This window comes from Ptychodera flava, chromosome 9 (assembly GCF_041260155.1).
Source record: "Ptychodera flava strain L36383 chromosome 9, AS_Pfla_20210202, whole genome shotgun sequence".
Classification (NCBI taxonomy): domain Eukaryota; kingdom Metazoa; phylum Hemichordata; class Enteropneusta; family Ptychoderidae; genus Ptychodera; species Ptychodera flava.
Window position 1 is genome coordinate 36,032,650 of NC_091936.1, and position 26,963 is coordinate 36,059,612.

The 26,963-nt window shown below is 38.7% G+C and overlaps 1 protein-coding gene across 1 annotated transcript in view; it reads right to left on the reverse strand.

The window, feature by feature from the left end:
• LOC139140845 (neural-cadherin-like) overlaps positions 1 to 26,738 on the reverse strand; it is a 38,507-nt gene extending 11,769 nt beyond the window's left edge. Inside the window, exons 1-11 of the mRNA XM_070710295.1 lie at positions 26,597 to 26,738; positions 22,887 to 23,042; positions 20,850 to 22,257; positions 10,529 to 10,731; positions 9,570 to 9,852; positions 6,905 to 7,135; positions 6,196 to 6,437; positions 5,467 to 5,702; positions 5,014 to 5,183; positions 4,249 to 4,509; positions 3,402 to 3,584 (exon numbers count right to left, since the gene is read on the reverse strand). Coding sequence (XP_070566396.1) covers positions 3,402 to 3,584; positions 4,249 to 4,509; positions 5,014 to 5,183; positions 5,467 to 5,702; positions 6,196 to 6,437; positions 6,905 to 7,135; positions 9,570 to 9,852; positions 10,529 to 10,731; positions 20,850 to 22,113 — 3,073 coding nt within the window. The 5' untranslated portion in view covers positions 22,114 to 22,257; positions 22,887 to 23,042; positions 26,597 to 26,738. The remainder of the gene's footprint in view (positions 1 to 3,401; positions 3,585 to 4,248; positions 4,510 to 5,013; positions 5,184 to 5,466; positions 5,703 to 6,195; positions 6,438 to 6,904; positions 7,136 to 9,569; positions 9,853 to 10,528; positions 10,732 to 20,849; positions 22,258 to 22,886; positions 23,043 to 26,596) is intronic.
• Positions 26,739 to 26,963: the final 225 nt, after the last annotated feature.

The window sequence follows — 26,963 nt, forward strand, 5'->3', positions numbered from 1 at the left end:
AAATGATACCAAGTATTTCCAAGAGAAAGATTTGAAATTTCATCGACTCTTAGTTCGGCAAACGTACAAAACTTCGACAACTGCGCGGCGTAGGCTGCCATGCATGTTTGTGTGGAGCACGCTGGCGCTCTTGATCTCGATCACACGCGACCTTTGAACTATACAGTACAGAACCGTATGTACATAGCTGCTGTATTCGAATGATCACACGAATGATGATTTTAGCTCGTGCAGTTTCTTTTTACTTCATTTCAATGTGCCTTTGATATTTTAAAACGGTCACGGATTTTGAAACTTGATCAAACGCAACTGCTTCTCAAAGTCAATCGAATGAATCCATGCAAGTTACGAATGCGTGACAGGAAATGACACACATGGCTTCAATGTCATGTGGACGTACACGGATCTCAAAATGGCTAACTTGGCTCGGATACGCAACGACCTGAACACGCGAAGTACCATACTTTTTTGCATCTGATATTTGTCTCAACCAATCCTACGATTTTAGCCAGATCTGATCGAAATCACTTTTCCTGACCTTCGGATCCTTACAAGTACGAGACATTGGCGGCAATGGCAGTTGACTATAGCATAGATGCTTTGACAGAGTGTTCGCTGGCAAAAATGCAACACCGGGCCTTTGAGTGTACCCTGTCCGTTAAAACGGTCACGGATTTTGAAACTTGATCAAACGCACATTGAAATGAAGTATGAAATGGACGGTGTCTGTACGGTACGGTCGGCAGCTTAACACATTTCAAGCTTTTTGAATTGAAGTCTTAGCCAGTTTTCATCGGCACTACGGCCGTTTCACACTTGAAAAGCTCGCTGAAATAAAAGCGTGACAAAATCGCCGCTGAGAAACAATAGGTCTTCAACTACATTTACTAAAGAGTATCGACGGATATGAAACAGGATCGGGCGAAAAAAATAAAGGATCGGGGCGATCCTCTTAAACGGCCCGGGGAGAACATTGAGGATTGCATGCAGTCGCAAAACAAACCGACAGATGTGTGAACGGCCCCTCTTTATTACACGACGTTGTCAGTTGCTGTCATTTTTATTCAATAGGCTTTCAGATATTGTTCGGACAACTGACTGTGAAAACAGTTTAGGCGACAGAAAACAAAGGTGGGCGGGCGAGATTAAAGGTGGGCGGGCGAGATAAAAGGTGGCCCACGACAAAAAGAAGCCGGGCGCACCGCCCGTCAAAAACCCCTTGTGGAGAACACTGAACCTGAAGTTCTTCACTGATGTGAGAACATAGTAGAGCCATTGGTAAATTTGTATGCACCCCTAGATTCATCTAATTGCAATCCCCTAAGACAGGGATATTAGTGTCTGATAATACATTATAAAGCAAACACAGATAACAATTAAATTTGATAAGTATAAGATAGCTAAAACAAAAAAAAGGTTATCGTGACTTCAAGTTCATTTTGTGGTGAACTTTCTGTTACTCTGTCAAATTTCAAAGTAATTTCTATGGAGAGCATTCTCGGATGTACTATCAAGCTTTCATATGATCAAAAATTATATACTTTCTTTCTTATACAGCGCTTTGTATTAAAATAATCTCAATGCACTTTTTAATACAATACAATCATATTTACAGATGAATGTACAAAATCAGTTACACTGATACTAATGTAGGTGATACAAAATACCTTGTTGAAGTTTAGAATTTAATGACTTGAAAAGATTGAGTTGAATTTCTCATAAGCTGCCGGTTCAAACTTTGATGGCAAGGCATTCATAGACAGGGCTTGACAATTCCTATCGCCCGACGCCCGGGACAAGTGAAATTTACGTTCGGGCAAGTCAAAAATAAAATCTGGTCGCCCGCCGGACAAGTTGTCTGGCGCAATCAACGCAAACCTAAGTTGCGGTTTGTGCACGTGTCGCCCGATTTGCGTTGTCGTTCACACAAAATAAATGTCAATCACTGACTTTTTTTAGATACAATTGTGACGTTCTTCTGAGATTCACTTGCCGACTCACACAATGTTGCAATTTTTCGATGATCGACAAGAAATTGTTTCATCATCCAATTAAAAAAGTCGCTTAAAATTTGGCGTCAACAGCAGTTCTCTGTTGTATGCCGACTGCTCCGCCCCAACAAAATAGGTAAAAAATTGCAAAACCCAATCATATTGCTTATCGGCGATCGACCGTGCTGTACTTCAAAATCATTTATGCGGCCTCGCGAGGTAGACGAACATTGTTGGCAGATAGTTTGTGGAGTGATCGCTGTAAATATGAGTATTTTACGGTAATATTTCCACTAACACATACAAGGCATTGTGCATTTTCGGGAGCCAGAGCGTAATTACTGCTCTGCAGACCTACGCTACGCAAAAATCAAGCAAAGCTTTTGCCGTAAAGAGGTGCGTAGTTTACGACGATGGGCATTGTGTAACTCTGAGAAACGACGTTGTGCGCCACGAGGGCCAGCATGAATAGGATCGTCTGAGAATCAACAACTCGATGTGATGATTAGAACGATGTTTCTGACAAAAGATCTAAACATAAGCATTATGATGAGGAAAAACGCCGTAGATGTTATCTCCCGAAATGAAAAGCACAGTGGCCTTGGTTGAAATATGACGGTTCCAAAATGTTCTGTACGACGTGTCTCAAATACCCCGACATTGCCAAACCAAGCAGAATGCTTTTTTTGACGGATGCGAAATGTTTCGCGTTGAATCAATAAGGTCTCACGAGTTTAGTCAACTGCATTCGGACTGTTTGGCGCATCACAGATGAGATCGTGACGGGGACAAAAATTGTGGAAATTTTGTGGGTCCTGCTGAACCCGATACGGTTTCACTTGCCAACACCCCGATCTCATGCATTCGCAATGCGTAAACCGAATGACAACGACTAGCGACAGAAACTGACCAATCTTTTTACGACGGCATTTATGCTTGCCAAATACGGAAAGCCGATGTATGATACCTTCAATGTTAGCCCTGTGTACTGGCCTGTGTGTTCCCGGCGTTATACGGCGTCTTGTGGTGGAGGCCGTATAACGCCGGGAACACACAGACCGTACGCAGGGCTACTTCAATGTGAGCTTTTGAGAAAATTCGGCGTCAACATCGGCCAAAATTACCAAAATAAGAAAGCCCTGAAAGCCGCTACGCAATTCGTCGCAAGTATTTTGGTTCTGATTATTACAAATGGAGGACAAGTAAAATTTTTGTGAGGACAAGTGAAATTGAAAATCCACTTGTCCGACGGACAAGTGAACTGGAAAAAAAATTGTCAAGCCCTGATAGACTGGGTAAACAGATCAAAACAGCCTCATCACTGTTGTACACTGTAATTCCCATAGATTGGGATGTAGACTGACACAACTGGAGTGTGATTCAATGCAAGGGTACAGGCCGACAACTCACCTTTGTAACTGTACACCAGTATGGTTTTGGTGGCTGGAGACGGAGGGTTGTCATTCACATCGCCTATGGTGACTGTGAGCGTCTGCGTGGCCGAGACGCCGTGCTTGTCTGACAGCACAACAGGGATATAGTAGAACGGCGTGGCCTCTCTGTCGAACTCCTCCAAGGAAACAACTCTGAGCTCTGCAGGGGAAAAGATCAGAATTCATGAAATCTATCCATCACAATGATTTTACTTAATGACTGCAGAGGCGAAGAATCATTTGCATCAGATGTCATGGATCTACATTTCTTGGGAATTCAGTAAGATGCTGTTTTCAAAGTCAAAGTTCAATGTTGAGAGATCACACACATGAGAAACATAATGCTTATATTTCTGAAGCCGTTAACTGCAAAAATCCTAGTCAATTTGATTTCAGATGAGGCTAAAAGTTGATCTTGTTTCGTCTGAACTCGTGACCGAAACACTGAGGGCAGTAGAGAATGTGACATGACATATCATCTGACATATTTCATCTCAAAAACGACCAATCCCAATACTTCAACCATTTCACTGTGATGCTTGTAAATTCCCATCATTTTCATTGGAGTGGTTTGAACTATATTTTTGTGGATTGCGTTTTTTTCCTGGTGTTTACAGCCGACTGGATCATTACTTTTTCACAAATTCAGAAGTCTAATGATTTCATAAGATTCCCCTGGAATCAGATTTCTATGATCACATGATAATATCACTTGGAAAATGTAAGAAACCTGTCAGAACCCCGCCTGATCCTCAAAAGTGTAAAAAAATTTCAAGATTATCAAATGGTATGTCAGAGGCACAACTGACAAAGGTGTCACTTACGGTCTTCCACTCCGATGGGACTGCTGACATCAAAAAATGAGAGAATACCATCATCATCGATGACTCTGTGTGTGAATGGTGGGCCGTTGCTATCATCATCCCGATCGATGATTTCAACCACTCCGGCTTCGTATCCTGCTGGAGTGTTCTCCGGGACCAAGAGAGTGTAGCCAGGCAGGAACTCGGGAGCATTGTCATTGACATCAGTGATGCTGACAGTGAATGTCACGGTGGCAGTGTTACGACGTTCACCACTTTGCCCTACATACAGAGAAAGAAGGTATATAACACACTGAGTGGAAGAGAAAACAAACTTAACATGTATTTGGGTGGAAAAGTGAGAGGAAATGCTTAAAATGAGGTCATCTTGGATATAAAAACAAAGGAAACAACAGCCCCTACCTATGGCGGCACTCAACAAGTTCTCTACAGTATTACACAAAGCAACTTAAAAAATACACAAAGCAGCTTCTATTCACAGTGTGTGTTTATATAATGAAATAAATCAATCGCAAAAGTTCATTGTAATTTTATTGTGAGCGAATAGGTCAAAGAATTGAGGAAATTCAATAGAGGGCGCTGTAGGAGAAAAGCTGTCAGAAATCCATTCTTTGAAAGATGCAGATTCAGCACATTATAATTAGAAATATTTGCACAGAATCATGAGCCAGTTCAAAAACCTAACAGCCCCTATGCAATTGTGCAGAGTATAAAATCAAATGTATTTCACAGTTTGCGAAGAAACCAGGTGACGTCTTCCCATACCTCGTACATTGTCTGTGGCAGTCACCGTAAATATGTAATTTTCACGTATCTGGTCCGGGTCTTCATATGGTTCCCTGTCCAGGTCTTTGATGGCCATGACAGACCCATTGGCACTGCCCACAGTGAAGAAGCTGCTGTCTGGAAACTCTGGCACTCGTACGACTTCGAACCTGCAATCCATACAGAATTTAACTTTAGATATTATCAGAATAAAATTTCATCACCACCCATAACTAGTAAAATATCTCTAGATAATTGGCAGGGGAAACATAAAAAACTCTTGACATAGTCAAGTCGTATGAGATAATGGCAACAAAACAGTAGTTGAAATGCTGCAGGAGCGTTATTGACAAACGCTGAAGAAATATCATCATTGGATAAAAATAGATTTGGAGTTGAAAAGATACATCGATAGTATTTATCTTCCAAAAAATTTTTCAGGTTCATACTCACTCTATTTCACTAAATTTTTCAGACTTGTCTCGGTCAGTTGCAGCGACAGTCCCTATTGTCGTCCACTTTGCAAAATCCTCGGGATGTTCGGCCAAATACCGCGGCTGACTAAAGCTGGGAACTTCATCGTTGGCGTCCATTACTCTGATGTCAAGTTCAGTTGTGGCAGTGTTCTTAGAATCGTCAACTTCGATGGTCAGGACAAACTTACTTTCATTCAGTTCAAAGTCAATTTTCTGGGGTTGGCAGAGACAGAAAAATGTCATGCTTAAAATCTTGACAAAAATCACCCTTCAGGTGAGAAAAAAGTTCTGTACATTTATGATGCAAAAGGTGGGGTTGAAACACAACGGCACAGGGGACCATTGTGCTCGTAACATGGATGGAACAATGGTAACTTTTCCTGAGAAGAAAACAGAAACACGATTCTGGTATGCTTTACTACCATGGAGAGTAAAGCTTCACCAAGAATGTGTACATGATAGAGTTTCACATGGTGGCCATCATTAATTCTTTTCAGAACTAAGTCTGTATTCATTGGCATTATAGACTGAAGGAGATTTGAAATGATCAAATCTACTGAGTATTTAATACTCGTTCACTAAAAACAAAGCTTTCCTTGACTGCAACCATGTTGATTCAGTCTTTCACTGTGCATGTGTAAAAAATGCATAGCGCAATTATCAAATAACAACAAATTGTACCAGGTCATAAAATGCACAAGCATACCTTTGCTACTTTGACAATGGCATAGCCGCTGTCTGGATCAGTTTCGATCCGGAATTTTTCACCGACATTACCACTGATGATGCTGTAGGAGTTAATTCCAACATCCCTGTCAATGGCTATCACTTTAAACACAGAAGAGTCGACCGGCACGTTTTCAGAGATCTCCACAAAACTCTTGGCCTGCGGAAACTCTGGAGGGTTGTCGTTTTCGTCACTGACATAGATAGTGGCAGTCACAGTTCCTATAGATACAGAGAAAAGACGTTCCGTCACCAGACATTCAAAGTGCATTTTTAAATATTCTGACAGCCTGAAGTTGACAAAGCATAGCTGAAAACAAAGTTAACAGCATATGTAGAGGAGCTCTAGTGAAAAAGTTGACATGGAAAAACTCACTTTGAGTGTAATGAAATGAACACTTTGAGATGAGATACTTTCAATTGCCCTTGTGATGAAGCTCTGTCAAAGGGGAGACAAATTTAAAATTTTAGAAATTTTGCCAACATCTGTATTCAAAAATACAACAGCCAATGGACTTATCAACATGATCATCAGGTTGGATAAGGTACATGCAATTTATGCAATCAGTAAATTCTTGTCTAAAATCTTGCGTGATGCAAGAGTACCTGCTAGTGTGCACACTGCCTGAACTTCATAATGTAGCTGTTGAATTGAATTACAATCGCTTGATGGCTTTGTGAAAACTCACCGGTGTGTGCACCCCCATCAACAGCCTTGACAACAATATCGTAGGATGGAATCTCTTCTCTATCCAAGTTTCCAACCTGGGTTGTGATCACGGCACTTTCAGAGTCAATCGCAAAGATGGCCTGGCCAACGCTGTTCTGCGCGTTTCGCAGGATGGAGTAGCGAACGAGGGCATTGCCACCTTCATTGGGATCGTCTAGATCTTCTGCCTGGATGGTCATCACCGTGACACCTATAAACAGTAAATGATTTAAAATCATTTCAGTGTTCTGATATTTTTTGAGATGGAGGGAACCAACAGCCACAAAAATCAATTTCTGAAAATGTAGAGCATACATGTGCTTGTATCCAATTCCTGATTCACACAAGATCAAAGAAAATCATTTTGGTTATCCAATTGTTCCTTGATTTCAATGGGGAGATCTACTTTGGATGGTTGGAGTCATAATCAATGTAAGAAACTTTGAAACCTTGAAAAGGCATGAAAAATTTTCATCTGCAGCTTCCATTTTGAGCAGCAAAATCAGTTGAAGCTATTGTAAGTGATACTGTCACACACAAGACCAACTGAACAACCAGTAAATCAACAGATACATGTAATCCACTCATTCCCTGAATAGTGCCAGAAACACACATTTCACAATGAAAGGGTCATCCAGGTATATGGGCAGCATGTTCATTATAGGAGTGACTGGGATCAGTAAGACTGGGATTACAAGCAACAGGACCATGACAACACAGAATACGGATGCATAGAATATTTGTAACTTGATAGAGACAGTCTAAAAAGTGTTCACATCTTTGAAGGAATCAGAGTAGAAAATGGCTAGAAGTATCTACTGACTAAACTACTATGCATAGCATGCATGTGAGAACAAGAAAGACATTCTTGTAACTCTTTCACAACTGCAAGTTCAGGTACGAACATTGCCGTATTTACTTTTCAATCGCATGGTGCCAGCCATACACGTGGAATTTGAAGGTGAAAGAGTTATGTCGTGTCAGTCATGCCAGAAGTTGGTTTAGTGAAAAGTCTGTGGTGTTTGTTGAAGAAAGAAGTCAATTGTAACTACAATATGGAGAGGAGAGTCATCGGTTGGCATGCGTATTAGTTTTTGGATACTGTGTTTCCTCTGGGTAACCGGAAAAAGTAAAACCTTTGAAACCACCGTCCGATGACATACTAATTTTGAATGATCTCGAAAAGCATATTAATGGAAAGGATGGGCTCTTGATATCAAAAATTTTCTCTGATATATTCAGTATCATTCCCTGAGACTAACTTGACATCAGAGGAAACACAGGTGGTTGCAAAATTGCACTCATGTTGGTTTTTGGCAATGCTTTGGCTAGATGACTGGGTGAAGCATAGCAGGATTAACCCTTTCAGGCCTGAAGTCATATATGGCAGTAATTTAGATATATATTACCAGACTGTCAGGCCCAAAAGCGTTAGAGATGAAATGTGATGATATTAATTTTCTTGGGGGTGGTGGTGGAGGGGGGGGAGATGGGAGCATTGCAGAAAATTAAAGAGTACAGCAATGCTCTATCTTTTTTTCCAAAAATAGCACATTTGCAATGAATGAAAAAATATTTTAAAAAATCCAAAGATGGTACTAGATGAGATGATGTAATGGTCCGCAAAGCACAATTTTAAATAATGAAATTGGCGTCTTCAAAAAAAATTGCTTCATTCTGCTGTGAGGGTATTATAAAAGTTGAAAAAGTGGTCAAAGGGATAATAATGTAATAAAAAAAGCTGTAACGTTTTTAAAAAAATGGGAGATTACCTGCCGTATTTCTACCGTCTGGGTGGAAAGAAGTTTATTTTTTTAAAAAAAGTCACTTTATTTCCTTTTTACATTTGATAAATTTTATATCAGGGTGTGATACTGTCTAATGGTTTTATTTGTGATCTGCGTACCACAGATTTTTAGTCATAACCAACATAAGAATACCAGACCCTCTTTCAAAGAATACAATATTTCTTTTGACGTACAAAAGAAGCTGAAAGGCCATCGACACCATGCTAATGTTCTTTGGAGTTGAGGATTTTCTTATGTGGGTTGTCTCACCATGGCATTTTATGGAATGCTTGGTACAATGTATGTGAAACACAGAACGGCATTCCATAAAATGGAAAAACTTCATGAAAGGGTACTATGTAGGGAAGTTTACAAAAAAGTGTAAAAAGTGTAAGTATTCCCAGCTCGAAGCGATATTAAAAAATACACAGAAAGGCGGCAAAGAAGAATGTAAACTGTAAGTGTGAAAAAAGGTAAAGATTGAAGCATGCAAAAAATACTTTTTTTAAAATACACAGTATCACAGAGGTGTAACAGAGTATAATTATATGAAATTTGATGCAAGTACATTGTTATCTTTGAAATTGAGGCTGTACATCCATATATCATAATATAGGATATGAAAATATTCCATCATATCTTGGCATGAATGAAAATCCATGCAAAACTTTCTGCTTGAAGTGATTGCTCATTTAGTTCCATGCGTTGCAAATGTACAAACTTATTTCATATGCTTGTTGCAGCCCATATTTTTTGGTTTTTATCACCACATAAGGTGTCAATTGCTTCTGTATTTTGGATGCAGTGCCTTAAAATATGAAACAAAATCTAGCTGACACGGGCAAAGATGATACTTACCAGGTGCGCCATTTTCAGGGAAGGATCCGATGTACGGGGGATATGGAAACTGAGGGGCATTGTCATTGACGTCTTTGATTTTGATAAGCACCTCCACCGATGTGGTGCCGGCAGAGTTGGATGCTGTTACAGTGAATTCACGCACTTGACCTTTGTTGTCTTCACGGTCTAAATGCTTTCTACTGGATATGATGCCACTTGTCAGACCAATTGCAAAGTCCTCTCTGAACTCAGCTTGTTGGATTCTGTACTGTATATTCGATGGATCACCATTGGCACGAACCTACAAAGAAATCATGAAACACTTACAAATCAACTAAACTGCCTTGTCATAAAAACGGAATACAATAAAAATATAAAAGTCTGAAATTGTACTTTTTAAATGGATATATTAATACAAATTGGATGTTTAAACAAAATCAAAAAAAGACTTCGACAAAGGTAATGTTTATGAATTGTAGTGGGATATAGCCAGACTTGCATCAAAACAATAATATTCATGTATGAGTATTCACAAAATAATGTATTTGGTAGTTAGCGCCCTCAGTGTCCAACTCTGCCAACTTTGTGCTGCTGTTTTTCTTTCAAAAATGTACAACAGTACACCTTCCCAATTATCAGTGGCAAAATTACATTCATTCACGCACTAATACTTGTCCTATTATTATAAAGTCTGGAATATACCCTCTATGTGATTCAGCTATATGATTATTGCATACTGCATATTTGTTGGTCTGGCAATTTCAAATCATGACCATTTTTTTCTGTTCAAATTAAGTCAAATTTTTCCAGTAAGTTGAATCATTGCCTCAAAAGAACAATTTCCAAAGGATAGTATTTCACATCACTTACATTTACGCAAGAAATGAACATCAAAGTGACACTTATCAGGATGAGATATTTTTACAACACCATACACTGTGTGTGACATATGACGAATTGTACACATGGCTACTTACTGTTAATATTTCCCGAGGAACAAAGGCTGGTACAGGTGATGCAAGGCCGTCCACTTCTTCAACTGTTCCTTCATAGCTGGGTTGATCAAATGATGGCTTTGATGCACGGCGAATACGTGGCTTTACAACTTGGTTTGGTGGCGCCGGTTTATCAGTTTCAGATGGAATTATCGTGATGATGACCTTTTGCTCTTTCGGAGCCTCTGCAAGACAACCATATTAGCCAAAAGTGAGTGCGAGAGTTGGGCTGCTGTTGTAATCAGTCGCAAGAAGTCTAAATTCAGTAACTTGTTAATAACAGTGTTCACATTACCAAAAAAAAAAATTTAATTTGAATGGTATAAAAATGGGTGGTCAATCACTGAATGTCAAACTGATGTTATGAAATATACAAGTGTTTGCTGGGAGTGGTTTGAATTTCAACGTATTATCATGTGTTGTGAACTATCTTTATTTTTGAAGTGATGGGATCTTTCTAACAGGTAGATCTATACACAAGTACTGTACAAGCATCATTATCCATAGCTAATTCTTCCCTCACATCCTGTGTGTGACACTCACAATTATTTTCCTGCTTTATACTTTTGTAAGAGCCAGGATGCCAGAGCCAACAAAATAGCAGTTTACAAGCTTTTAAGATTTGTATTTCCCCCATGTGTTCTTGTGTTTGGTGAGTTACTCTACAAACAAAGTGTGAATCGTCAGAGAGCAAAACAGGAGTTGAAATTTGTAAATATCCGTACATGTAGCTGTGTAAGACAGACTTGATGAAATCAATAATTTGAGGAAGGAACAGGAGGGAGGGAGGGAGAAGTAATATGGCAGCCAGTGTTTGGTTTTCTTTGTTGTTCCTCCACACAATGAGCAACAGTGTTGTGCTCTTTAAAAATGTCATAAACACAGACTCTTTTAAAGAGGTATTGTCACAAACAATGGCTAAATTCTGCATTTGCAGACAACACACCATATAATCCAGAATGTTCAACCTGGGGCATGCATGCAACCTGGGGCATGCATGTATACTTGTGGCCATTCAAAAAAATTTTGCTTTGACCCAAACACAACCACTTTTCCAAAATCTTATCACGTTTATATTGCGAGAAACATTTAAAAAAAAATGATCATTCTGAAATGAATAATTTAAATCTATGGTGCACATTAGTCACCTCTTGAGTGGCACAGACACTTAAACTTTCACGACAGCAATAATGAGTTTCTCGATTTCTTGGTTGACAGTAAACTGCCCACACAAATACTCCTCTACTTTGTTCTCCCTCTCTTGGACAAAGACACTTCCTGCAACAATTCAATGACAGACAACAAGAAAAGAATTCTGCTTCTGGCAGACCGTCTCGAAAAAACAATTGTTTCTTTCACAATGGACTGAAAATATTGGACGATTCAGAGCAAAGGTATGCAAGCACATGCTGGCTTGCTGCGCAACCCCTTTCAAGGGCCTCACAAAAATGTGGATGAGTGTTTGTTTGCCTGAATACTCAACTTTCTATTGGACTTCGTACAGAAAACACCCGGGCACAGCCTGGGCACACCATTCACAAACTCTCGTCAAAAACAGTCCCTTTTTATACTGACAACCACCGTTGCTCACACACACACACCCTAGAGACCGGAGTTCTGCCTTGTTTTTGTTATGAAAACCTTTTAAAATGGCTGGTGGGGGCCAGGATCAAATTTTCAGGTTTGGCGAAAGGTAAACAAGGTGAAAGCAGATAAACGGTTCTTTCACCGGGTTTGAATCGGAGGAATGTCCGCAAGGCCAATCAATGCACGTACATGAAGGCCACACATCAGAACAATTAAGCTCAGCTCTGTGTGTTTGTCAACGTCTGAGTATTTCCTGTATAGTGAAAACAATAAACCTGAAGTGTTTGTCTTTGAGTTCTGTTTCATAATTCAATCCGGATAACAGTCTCGTAAGTCACACTGACAAAATTCAAACAGGTAGCTCTAGTAGGGATGATGCCAAAACAACACAGGCTGTTTTTCTTTCTAATTCTGCTATTCATAGATCCAAGCGGCCAAGGTCACTCAAGGGTAAACAGCCCCACACAAGGTAGAAAAAAGATCACGGGAAGTCAAGAGGTTGAACATAATAATGACATTTTTTAAGCTTTTTTCATGCAACATCTATACGTGGCCAAGCAATTTGGCTGACAAACACATTACCTTCAACAAGTTGCTTTTATTTTTCTATTACTTTACTGTATTGCATTTCTGAGAGAATGATCCTTGATTAATTGATTCACAAGATTAATTTTTTTCGCTCGATTTTTTATGGATTTATTGCCTAGAGTACAAATGAATAAAACAAATAGTTGATATGTTAGTCAAAGCAGACAACCATCAGGACAAATATTCCACCGAAACACCTACACAAATCAATAATGCGACCAACCTGTCCAAAAATGGGATTCCTGAACAAGGTGTGCCATTCTATGATGCAGTTTCCTTATATGGCCTTCCACACACCTAATATGGCTCATCTTCAAACAAATGACATCATCCATGAACAACAATTGACGGCACGTACCAACTGCGCATGGGTATGGGCAGCTTGCTTCCCTGAGGGGCATATGAGCCATGATGGATGTTCTAGTGCTAACATAATGATGCTGTGCTTGTACTCAGAGAGGTTTTGGAAAAAACACTTCGGATAACTAAAACCTAGTTACAAGCATAGTTCTATTCAGAGCATGTCTGACCAGTTCCCAGTGGTGTGCAGATCAACACCTGAGCTCAACAGTTTGTGAGAGCTCGCCGCATTAAACACTTATCGTTGCATTTCATCAACCAAAGACGACCATGCACGCCAATTAACCCCGCAAAAACATCTCAATTTGAAAAGAATTTGATTCAAGCTTTTATCTTTTCCATCAGCAAAAAGATACGCAGGAACGCATTCTACAGTCATGTGGATATGTCATTTGTTGCTATGATCATTAATATTCTTTGTTAGCATTTCACAGACAAATGACTCTGTACTGGTGTCGAATTTCAATTTTTACGAAGATTGCTAGGGGATTATACATGTATGATAACAGAAAAACAAATCAATAATACTGACCGGCCAAATGAAATACAAGGAAACTGGATTCAGTTTATATAATTTTGAAAAATTTACGAGATATCAACATCATCGTACTAGCTTTACGACACTGGTTGAACATTATTGAAGGTGGTCAAGAACACATTTTCTGACACTGCACACGTTACAATTGGCACAGAATTTGAGACAAGTCTTGCAGAGACTGCATGTCATTAAGAGGAGGTCTTTCCTTGACAAAATGAAAGCTTTTAACTTATTTTCGTAGAAACTTAGGCATTTCTTCAACAAGCCTGTCCTCAAGCCAACCAAACAGCATATTGACCTGCACCCACATATCAAACACAGTAATGTGTTTATCAAAAAGTCAACATCATAAGAGGGACCATAAAAATCCCCATTACAGGAATACCATGCACACTATTGACAAGATGTCAGATACAGGTGGACGTGTTGTAAGAGTGTATTTGGACTAACTTCAGAGAAGTTGAGGAACAATCCGCGAAATGAACATACCACATTAATTTAGTGTCCTTGACCCTTGCACAAACACCCAATTTAAGCTCTAATTCTACTGAAACAACTCTACAGCCAGGTCACAGAACATATTTTTAGACTGCAACAAACTGTTACACACATTTTTTTGATCGTGGGGAAAGACAAATTGGTGACGCTTTCACACTTTTATTTAAAATGGTATCACATGATACGCCCTTCCTCTTTTACCAGTCATCCCTCGCAATTTTTTTTTCCATCTGAGGAGGCGAGCTTAGCACACACCTTGGTCGGCCAGGACAAAAGAGAAAGTTGGTGGTTTTTAAAATACACCTGCCAGATGTTTGAATTATGATGCAACTAAGTGTTCAGACCGTAAAATGTGCCACACACATTGCTTTACATAGGTGTGCAGCTTTTTGCTCGGTTCCTCATAAATGTGTTTACGTTTCGGGCATTGCTTTCCATTACTTCACATAATCCTGAACGCGTACACACATCTTGGTTTTGTTTATTATTCATGTCAAGTACCACGTAAATCTCACCTGATGACTGGGCGGATGTTGAATTCCATCATGTAAGAAATCACCTGCATTCCATCGAAGCAAATTACATTGTTTTCTTTCAATTTAATTCCCCCCATTACTCTCGATTTACAAGGGCACATTTTCTCCCATAGCGAGCATGATAGGAATTCAGAACTACGACAGTTTAACATTTCTGTCCAATCACACTGTTTGTTAGTGTTACACATTGAGTATGGTGATCTATAAAAAAAATTGAAACGATCAAAAAACATCAAATCTGAACTTACATCAGTCTCAAAGTAATGAGTTCATGCACACTTTCCCTTCAGAAATTTTGAATTATTGTTGTTTTCAATAAAATCAAGAAAAAATAATTGTTGGAAAAATTTTGAGTATGAACGACATTTAATCATGTGATGACTGAAACTAAGCTATCAGCATAGCACTATCTCATCTGTCAAAAAGTCTGACAGCGGAGTCTGTTGAACACAAACATGGTTTTGTGTTGGAACTCTGTCGTTTCGAATTTTTGTAAAGAATACATTCTACAGTTTTCCAATGATCTGAATCTCAATTTTGAGCTGCAATTTTATGAGATATGAATCTGTTCCAAACATGCTTTAAAATTTTTAAACAGTTGGAGAGTCAGTCATTTTATCCTCAAGGCAGTTGTTATGTAGACGATGTGCATTCCTATTTTTGACAGCTGCCATACATACAGCATACATGTATAGTACACACAACTCTATTTTAGTTTGTCTTTTTGATTTGCACATAAACATTTACCCGTCTACTCATCCATACCATTAAATGGAAATATTGAAGGTACATGTATATATATACAGCTATAGGCAAGTATTAATCAATGTCAATATATTCTCATAAATTTGCAGAAGTCCCCCTTTTCATATTTTTAATACATGTAGTGTATAATTAAATTATATAAATATACTGAGGCATTCTACATGTTTTTACCACAAAAAAATAAATTCAGAGTAAAACGGTGAGAATACAGATAAATATGACTTCAGTTTCAAAGAAGATTTTTGGTTTTAAGAGTATGAGCTTCAGAGTAAGCATGGACTTGGGAGAACTTATCAAAAAGATCAGTTTCCGTGAAGGATATGCAGCTCTATCTATAATTCATGCAAAATGCTCAAAATGTAGACATGTTAAATCTGGTTGTCTTTTTCAGTCATTATGGTCGTTTCTCTTTTCAATTTTTTGCATAAAAACGCCTGGATACACTTGTAAACGGTAAACTTTAACAATGGTTGGTAAGATTTTATGCGTAGTCAGTGCTGACAGGTATATGAATCCAAACCCACAAGAAAAACTGGCCAAGTGTGCTCATACTGGGCATCGAGTAAGGAGAACAATTTCATGAAACAATAACATTTAATAAATTATTTCACATATAATTGTCTCTTTTCTTATTGCTAAAATATGCTGCCATTGGTAAGGTTCTCGTTTCAGCTTTCGATTGCAAATAATGGAAATATATATCATAGTAGAACATCTACCCCCTTCGGGATAGTCTGTGCATGAAAACGTTTTCTGATCACAGACATTAATTGTATAGGAAAAAGGTGAACACAAAATACACGTATCATCTGTAAGGATGTTATACTAGAACACTGACCAAAATTTGGCAAAGCAGAAATGTGCCCATCAAAATTTCATGTGATCAAAAAAAAAAACGGACAGCAAAGACTCGCCACTAGGGCATTTGGAGCAAAGACTCTCCAATAAGGCATAAAATTTACTGCAATTGTTAAATTTACGATCCCCATTCCCCCTGTCAACACAAAAGTCAAGTGCACTTTTGAAGTGGTTTGGCAAAACACCAAAAACATTAAAATGACATAAAAACTGTCTGCATAGAGAGAAACAATTTAGCACTGTGGAATGCCTTGCAGGTCTATCAACTACGTAACACAGCTGCGTGATACATTTTGTCTAAAATAGTCCCAACAAAGTAGTTCTTAGTTATCCCGCACCATAAATATATAAGGATGGCATCGTAATAATACGAACATGTTGCAATTTATGTATGGGTAATATGAAAAGCCTCATTTTATGGAGAATAAGGGTATCTCTGAAACCTGCAAATATCATAAAACGGTGCGAGGTGCGAGGCCATTAGATTTATATTTTGACAAATACAGAGAAAATACCTTGGCTATGCTAACCTACCAAGACTAATGCAATTAATGTTTTGGCCCTTTTCAGCTTTATTTCAAAACATACAGGTGTACGGCTTTTTGTATGATATCATATATGCTTCAAATTCACAATGACAGATAAATATGTAGCTTTTATGAACATATACAACGTATGTAGCATTCAGTACCAATAGTACATTGATTTAGTATCACATACAGAATACAGGCAAAAAACATGAAATCACTTCTGAGATTTTCTTTTCTATTTCATTCACAAGATCAGTGATAAAAAATAACATGGATTTTCCTCTTTTTTTTACCAAGTGGCAAAGATTTGCTACAGGTCTCTGCATTTCATCTGAATGGCAACCGCAAAAATTGGCATTAACAGTAACACAGAGAAGGAAAAAGCTTTTAGCAGGGTAATACAAGACTTTCCAGATGGACTCCAATGCAATACAGACACAGTAATTGTAGATTCCGCAATCAATCTACCACTGATTTCACCACTGCGTGCATTCATCCCTCAGTTAAAGTAATGATTACAACTACAGAAACACTATCGTATTTTGAAGTGAAGCTTGTCTGAGCTGAAAGAAAACGGATATCCGGACTCTTTCCTAACATTAAAGATTAAATTTTTAATTTCCTCAATTTATATGTACCATACATTTCTTTACTGATTCAATTCTCAAGCACATGTACAGTGTACATGTACGTTGAAAAAAATCTATGAACCGTATCTTTTACCAAAATGGTTGTAAAGTTGTCAACTGGAGAAACTATAGTTCAGCCCTGAGATATGAGCAGACACTGTAGAAATACGAGTTTCTTGACAACAGGAACTCAAGCACTTGTTCTTCAAGTACACCCGAATTGCTCAACATGTTCTCAAGTTCTCTGTCTCCAAAGATAGTGACCTTGTTGAACTTCAGCACTATGGAGGTCGCTGGGTACAGATTAGGATCTGTTGCTAAGGGTGCTTCCAGCTAGCTTGCTATGCACAGTATTCACACGTGTGTGATTTATAAACTTTAACATAGAGTACTCAAGAATCAATTCTGGGACTACAGTACATAAAATTTATATCAAGTGAAATACTTTTCAAGTCAGTCAAACACACTGTAAATTTTCCCCTTCTTCTGTCCGAGACAGGCACACACAAAAATACGGACATCCCAAGGACATGTTTTAGAGATCAAGTATTCTGAACAGAAGCCAACCAAGGTGAATTAGCTCATTATCTTGATGTTATCAACAAAATAAACACTGTTCAACTTGCAATGATGAAGATAGCAAGTTTGTTCAGTTTATGTAGATAACATGAAGTCAGCTTGTCTGCTAACTTACTTTAATTGGATGGCCTGGATATCAGCTATGATACCAGGTGAAATGGAAAATGCGATACAGCAATACGCCAGGAAAGAGGCCAGCAAAATCAGGAGACAACTCACAATCTTCATTTAAATGCACGGTAACCTACATGATACAAAACACGCCACATTGCAATGCCCTTTGACAAATTAATTATGGAATTTATCATGAAGGGGAAATGTCAGAACGCTAATGAAATGGAGAAAACGAACACAAGAACCATGTACATCAGTTCCATATCAATCATTAGAATCAAATTACAACGATGCATCGCTAGATGAATATCTATTAATCACTGTCATTGTACATTTCCCATCACAATTACTGCATTACAAAGACCACTTCGTTGCAATTACCTCACACGGCGACTATTAAAAAGCAGCAGATGTACATGCACCCATGAAAATTATCTGTGTATGCTACATGTATATAAAGCAAAAAGTTATCTTTTCTGTTTGTTTTTCACATTTTTAGCATGAGCAATTTGATGATAATGAAAAGGTATGTTGGGAGATATGTTTACTGAACATCGTAAAACTAAGTACAATGGATTTTGATATTTGTGACAAGTACATATGAGAATTTCGAATTTTTGCTGTTTTCATGTTATGTTTTCATGTCAGTAATGTCAAATACAGTAACATCTTTTGATTAAGATCTGATTGACGGTAAAATATTCCAAGATTACGTACATCAAACTTTCAGCTGGCCTACACTTGGTCTCTCTCCTAAATTTTTCCATGCGTTGGCAAAGGAAAGGTTTTTTCTGTGCCACTAAAAAGCCATTATGATGAGTCTGCCATCAACAATTGTGTCAACGACCCGACTTTCGTGCGTCAACACAGAAATACCGATCTTTTGTCACACTCTCGTTTTCCATGCCCGTCACGTACAGGCTGCGCATTTGTGCCATTGGGATTAGGCACAGCTTGTTGTTTGTCCCCGGAGTGTCCGCCTTCTGCTGCATACTTTGGCAGTGAGGACATTGAGGCAGCTCACAGAAAAACAACGGCGGAAATGTCGTAAAATGTCGCTTTAGTAAAGAAAGCAAAGATGCAAATTACACCCACACACACAGTGTAGAAGATGTCGGTCTTTAAATGGTATGAAACTGGTGATTTTTTGTTACCATCACTTCTTTTACAGATGAATTGTATTCACATTTTCACTTCTACATTCGGTTTCTTGGTAAAATTTAGGTATTATGCCCTAACTAAATAATGCAACACTTTTAATTGTGTGATCCACTGGGATACAGGATGTGGCTAAATTAAACTTTGAAGAATGTAAATAAATGAATTGAAGTATCAGTAATTGTTCTTAAGATCTTAAAATGAGAATACATCAACATTTGCAATGGAGGACAGGATACTGCTAGCATTGTTCAAAAACTGGCATTGAGCATGCCTCTGCCTGGGTGCCGGATAAGAACGAAGAATTTTTTTCATTTGAATGTCTTCCTCACCCTTGACTTTGCCTTGAACCTCAGTCTTCAAGACAATTAGGCGTCATTTCTATGACATGAATTAGCCACACTGAGTCACTGAGTTAATTGTTCATCATCATTAAGGTGTGCCTCCATTTTTTCCCATCATTCCTTCACCAAAAATAGACTTACATTTGTAATTATGAATCACTACTATTCCGGGAAAATGCTCATCATGGACAACCACTCACAGTATTTCCATTTGCGTGCACTTTTCCATTCTACATCTTTATCTCATCTCAGCAAATAACAAATTGCAACCACAAAAATTTTTTTATCTCCAATCATGATTTTGCCTCCTGACCATATTTGTAACAGACACTTCCATGAAGTGATCTGCCATGCTTTTAGACAATTGTGAATTTTTAGACATAGCACTTTTTTTACGCCGTACAAGTTATCAACGTTGACATGGAACAGGATTGACAATAAAACTGTGATAGTATCACTGCTTTTATATCAATCATTGGAGAAGATTAGCTAAACTTTGTCATCATAGCTGGATTAAGTAAAGACAATTGGACACTGTACATGACATGTTTTGCAGACAACACATCAACGTTTTTGCTTTTTAAATCGGGGTACTAAATGGATTTTACAGTAACACTACAATTTAAATGCTGACTTATTCTGAATTTGCTTCCCGAGATAAAAGTTCAACATTTGCAACAATAGTACATCTTAATACACAAAATGTTATTTCTTTCAACTCATGGTAGATAAAGTCTAAAAGTAAAATTGGAATAATATTTGTAAACATGTATGGTTTTTGTTTTTGTAACAGTAAATGTCAAAATATTTTTTTTTGTCAATCTCCAGTATCAGTTATTAGAAGAAAAAAATTCCCTTCTATAACGTGAACCAACTCACTCCTCTGGTTTTACAGAATACTATGCCTAACAAAAATTTTCCTGAGCAGTCTTCTAGTGGAGTATGAACGGCAGCATTTCAACTGCCTTATAAGAACACTTAAAGATCAACAGGTGGGAGACAAAGTCTTCAAGAACATTGGACACATGACCTGTGTGCGTTACCATGACAACAGATGAAGAGAATAACCTTCAGTTAATATATAAATTTTAAAAAATGTATAAGAAAATTTAAGCTTATTATCATTTTCTTATAACACATCATATTGTTACTTTTGTTAGGCATTGAACTTCTTTTACCATTTGCGTTGAGGTTGTTGCAACAGTTCAAAATTACCTACCTCTCAGAGGGTCATTGAAATCCTTTGTGATGCCTACATTGATTTCTTCGGTTGGATGGGCATCAATGTCAAGTCTTCCGGTCAACACTATGTCCCCAGTGTAGTATTGGACATGGAACCTTGGATTCATGGGATTATTCATCAAAAATCTGTACTGTGATGATTTGTCGTTGCTAGGTGCTTTGATAGTGGTGACCACGGATCCTTTTGGGGCATCTTCCATGAGACTGACCTTGATCTCTGGTAGCTCTTCATCATCGTCTTGTAGGATGACTGGACCTGGCCCGAGGATGCTGGAAAATTTCAAGCTCTGGTCCACTGGGGTGACAGTTATAATCACTCTCCCCGGAGTTGATGCCTCTAGCGAAGGTTTACCACGGTCACGGGCAAAGACAGTCAAGGTGTATTCTTTTGCTTGTAAAGGTCCTCCTATGATTACACCTCCGGTGTCTGGGTGAACCGAAAATGTCATGTCGTTTGTGTCTGTATAGTACATGACCTTGCCATTTTCGCCGGCATCTGGGTCCACAGCATGTACATATGCAATAATGGCGTCTGCCGGAGAGATTTCTGGCACAGTGACCTCGTACGTTTCAGGGTCAAACTCAGGTGCATTGTCATTGACATCTTCAACTGTGATGAGTAAATCTGTTGTCTCCGTCTCCAGAGATGCGGATGCAGCAACGAGTGTAAGGTTGTAGTTTGCTCGCGATTCGCGATCCAAAACTTCATTTGTTTGTATTGTGACAATTCCATTCCTGTTCTCTAAACTGAATTTCTCTTCTCCCGTGCCCAACAGTGAATACTCGACTAAATCACACTCACTACAGGCTGATATTGATTCAAATCCATACACTACAGTACCCGCTGGGCTGTTTTCCAAGACACTTCCCTCATATCTGTCCTGCGTAAACTTCAAATGTTCGCTGTTGTCACCACTTTTGGTGATGTAAATATTGAAGGAATCCTTCCAGGCGTCGTCATCAAGGAACTGTTCCACGACCACTGAAAACATTCTGTTGGCATAGTCCGTCAGTTCCTCCATGGATCTGATGATACCGTCTTCGGTGACGCCAAACAAACTGGCAACCTCTGGATCGCTTTCCTCATGTAAGCTGTATTGCTGTCCTTTGTGATTGAGCCTGGTGATTTCCGATCCAGGCATGATATGGCACGGAATCTTCAAGTGTGAGAATGGCATGGCGTCCGTCGAAAGTTGCTGTAGACTGACTAACGTCAGTGTGAATATGGCAATCAAAGCCATGATTTCAAATCGCTGAATGAGTTCTTGTCAAAGATAAATATCTTCCACAGGATCCGAGGTGATTTTTTTCTCTCCGAGAGTTCACCTCAGTTCAGTTGTTTCTTCACAACACTGTCTGCTTAGCACGGTTCTCCAACTTTATCACTAGAAATGGTAAATCCAAAATGGCCGTCAGTGTTATTGACAATGTCGCTTACCTGATGTGCAACGCTTTCACTGCTTATGTTCTGTCCACACACACACACACACAGCAGCTGAACAGTTACCTGTTGTGGTACCCAAACATGGTGCCAAATTTGTCCTCAAATAATGATGTCACCACTCTTAAAAGTCTCAAAAATAAATGAGGTTACACTGGACACTAGCCTAGTACTGATTAAAAGTGAATGTGGCCTGGAAAAACTAGCCAGTCCAAGCCCTTAAAAATTCGCTCAGTTGAATATTTTTAGCAGCCAATCATGGCGCAGACGTGGCTTTTTTTGAACACAGCCAGGTATTTGCATGCTAATAGCAGGAAGAGCAGCAATAGATTTGCATGGTGGTAGACGCCCTGAGATGACGCATTCAAGTAAGCCCTGCCAGTATTATTGAGGTGATTAATGCTTTTGTTGAAAGCCGCCTTTTGTTCTCTCAATATACTGCTTTGCATGTGACATCAGAATGACCCTCACTTTTGTCCTTTCGGTTTTTTTTATATATCTACCAAAGACACTCTGATAATGGTTCTTGTCAAATACATGTAAAAACAAAACAACACTGACGTGCTTCCTTACCTGTGCTACAGCAGTAATGACATATTTGGTGAATTTTTCTCTCCCCGGCGCAGAGAGAGAGAGAGAGAGACGGAGTTCACAGGTTTCAAGGTATGCAGGATCACTTTCACCACAGGATGCAGGGTTGGTAGTGATGAATAATGCACGGAGACCAGACTGAAAAGAATCAACACAATGAGGAATTAACATGTAAAGGAAAGACTGACCCCGCAAGTCCGGCAGCCCTTGCTTCAATGCATATGTATTTCAGCGCAAACAAAAGGCGGACAGTTTCACAGTCCCCACTGCACTGCTCTCCCATATCATAGAACAGAATGCAATCCACATTTTGGTGTGTCTGCTCGCCCATGAAAGCGGAAAACATGGCAACTGCACAGTCAAGTGATTCTATTCCCAGACAATATACATTGTAAATAAATAAATAAAAAACGCTTTTTTCAGCTCTGACAACACAAGTCATGCACAACTGTTTTCTTTAATTAAAAAGACACTGTCAGGATTTCATATTGACTGTAAACACAAGTGAAAGCTGGGCTGACCATAGACCCCTTTCTCGAGGGTCTAAGGGCTGACACACTCATGATTAGAAACCTGACAAAACAAACACGTTATGGAATTCTGTCAGCATTGCTGTCATAGGAATAACTGTACTCTTACAAGCACTTTCACAATCTGAATGCAATTGATGTGTTTTTTTATGACAAGGTCACGGCTTTGCAATTCAAAGCGCGCTTTATTATCACCGAGGTCACCAATAAAAGTTGATTGTAAAATAAGGTAGACAGAAAGGACGTGTCACTCCGTTGTCAATTGCGTGACCGGCAGCTCTGATAATGGGTGGAAGAGGCTTTTATTTATTGGGGTTACTGGACATGTATGGTCAACAAAGATGACGCTGTGGAAATTCGGTGTTGTTTTCTTTCAAATCGACACGCCAGGAGGGTTTGCTTGCTGTTTTACCGTTATTGTATTTCAGTGTAAACTGTACCTCTATATGCCACACAAACAACATGAAGTGACATACCATAGGTAATAAACATATAACAGTCAAACTCTGTAAATGGCTAATTTCAAATTAAAAAGTCAAAATGATAAAAAGATTTTGAGTGTCACATGATATGATTTGAAAATATTGATCAACCTGTTACTATGGCAATGACATCAATTAATCATTTTTCATCAAATCAAATATTCTGCCCTTGCTGCTGCAATCTTGTATCAATATTTGCCAACAATTTTTGAATTGTTTGCTAAAGCTTAAACACTATTTATGATTTGACTAGCTTTTATCTCTGAACCATTAAAAGTGAAAGCATGATATCACTTATACACTGAGAATTTTCAGTAAGTGATTGATTTTATCAAAATCTGACTGAAATGAAGCAAGTGAGAGTGTATTTGATTTCAATGTGGAAGGATGCACACACTCAAAAATGCATTTTTTTCACAGTTTTGATTGATTTTTTTTACAACAATTGAAGTAAAGCTCAAATTTTCCATTCACGAAACCAAACATTCATGTATTTTACCCGACAGAAAGTACAGTCGGTATTAGGATGACATTGTACTGTAAAGGTAACTTATGGGTAAATATGAATAATTTCCAAGTGCAATTATTTTCCAAAGAAGTCTTAAATTGCAAATTTGATAACCAGACTGTTCGTTTCTTCGTCACAACAGTTCTCATAACAGTTTAGGTCTTTGGATATTGTAGAGATCCCAGGAATGATGGACAGAGCAGCTCAATTTGAAAATTACACTCAATTTCTTGAAATTCAACACTTCACCAACATTGCTTCATTGACGACGCCAGTGGCTATTTATGCATCAGTGGCATAAATAGGAGCTACACTACTACCAGGAAAAAAGATAGGACTGGAAAAAGAAAAGAGCACAGAAACAAAAACCATTGCACTGACATGCTGGTATTGGCTTTTCCTGGAATGAAGATAAACTTTAGCATTTCCAAACAATACAGGCACACTACCCTTGCAAAATATAATTTTTCGAATGTAGTTTGCTTCTCTGCATTCCATCTAATTACAGTAAACCCACAGTCCCTCCACCAAATTTTGGACGGAGGTATACCATATACGATTTCCATCCCGTGAAAATATTGCTTTTTTTCAAACAAAGAGAAAATTCCACATCCTATTTCAAGAGAAACATATATTCTTCCAGAATCAACAAATTCACACAATGCAAGATGTTACTGAAAACATGAGTACCGATGCAAAATATTTTTTGTGATAAAATTCCATCAGTATGAAAGTAGAAATATCTGTGCTTAATACCCGTTTAAAGCTAACGATCACATGACCACTTGATCAAACATTCCTGGGCACGCAATTCAGTATGCAAATTTGGAGCACCGAGATTTAAATGTTTGAAGAGTGAAATTAAATATGACAAGCCGATGAAATATACATGAAAACTATCTGAGCTATTCATTGTGCGTATGACTTGTGTTGGTTAAGTCATAAAAAGGAAATTACAGTATGCTGGCAAATGGTGGTGGTGGTGGTGTGGGGGAGGACCTCACCAAAATGTATTTTACATTATACAGGAAACCTATAAGCTAACTTGTGACCTAATATGCACTGCAGGCACATTGTTTGGGATATTTCCTGCATCCATTTATGGAAACGTAATCCAGAATAATTGAAATTAATCATGATTCAATGAATTATCACTCATTACATGCAGTAGACTGTACTTTCCTCCATGCATGCAATGCAATTATTACCAGTCAGTTGGTGCAATCACCTTTGTGTGTGTTTTCTGATTTCAAAATAATGGATTTCAGGACATTTTGGGCAAGAACGGACATGTCTTTCCTGAGGGGCACTTCTAGCGACACAATGGGAAATAAACCGCTAAACGTCCATGTCGCATTCTGAAGCCAGAAGGAACACACTTGCTCGCCAACAAAATTCAGAATCAACAAAGGATGGATTGTGTGGCTGCCGATATGGACACTTCGTGAAGAAACCTTAGAAGTCTTCCTCAGAGTGCAATCAACATCTCTGATTTCCTTCTCAAAAGTTCCGTTGGCTTTCTTTTTTTTCACTCAAAAGCTTGGTGTCCACGTAACGGACACACACACCATGAAAAAGACACGCACACCGGCAGAGGAAAGATAAATTATCAGTCAGTACACCTGCATGGATTTCTCCCAACCGGATTTCTTGTCGTTGTTTTTTTTTTCTATACTCTATGGATTCCATTCTGATCATAATGCCATGCTGCACCTTCTGATTGGCCGGAGTGTATCTGATCACTCAATCCAATAATAGCGTCTTAAGAATTCATAATATTCCTTGCTATTGACTTGTACTGGGTCAGGTATTTTAAAGAGCTAATCCCCACGGTGTTTTGACTAGGATTGTCAACTGTCATTTTTTCAAAACAATCTGAAGACGGAGGTAGTTTTACATCCATGATCCTAGCATCTAAATCGTTCGACTTTTCAGAACACGTCAATCGAAAATGATCGCAAGCAACAGTGTCATGAAAATTATACAAACATTTACTGCATAATAGCTATCTTGAGGTACTTCCAGATCTGAGAGGCTGACTTCTACTTATGTGTGCCAAAGTCTTCACAGATTTCAAGGTGTGCACACGGCTTCCATTATAGATTAAGTGAAACCATAAAAATCCTTCTCCAGTGGTACAAAAGTTCACCAATATCAGAGGAACTTACTCACCAATCCTGCGGAAAAATACTGGCAAAAAGTCAACAGGAAAAGTCGAGACAATAAGCGGCAGGAATCAAAGACAAATTGAATAGATCCTTTTCTCTGTCAATCAGTGACGTACAGGAACTGCATACCCACACTCGGCCTCTGCAAGGGAATGTAAAAGACACATGTGAATATGCATGACTTTCAAACTCAAAGGTGATCCTGCCTCATTTGCATGCGCCTCATGTGGGCTCCCTTCACGGATCCTGCTCACAGACATACCAGTCAGACCAGCTGGAATCTCACAACCAATCGATATTCTCACCTGCCCCGAATACATTAAATCCAAACCAGCCCTATTATGTAACTTCTATAGCCACCTTTCACCCAG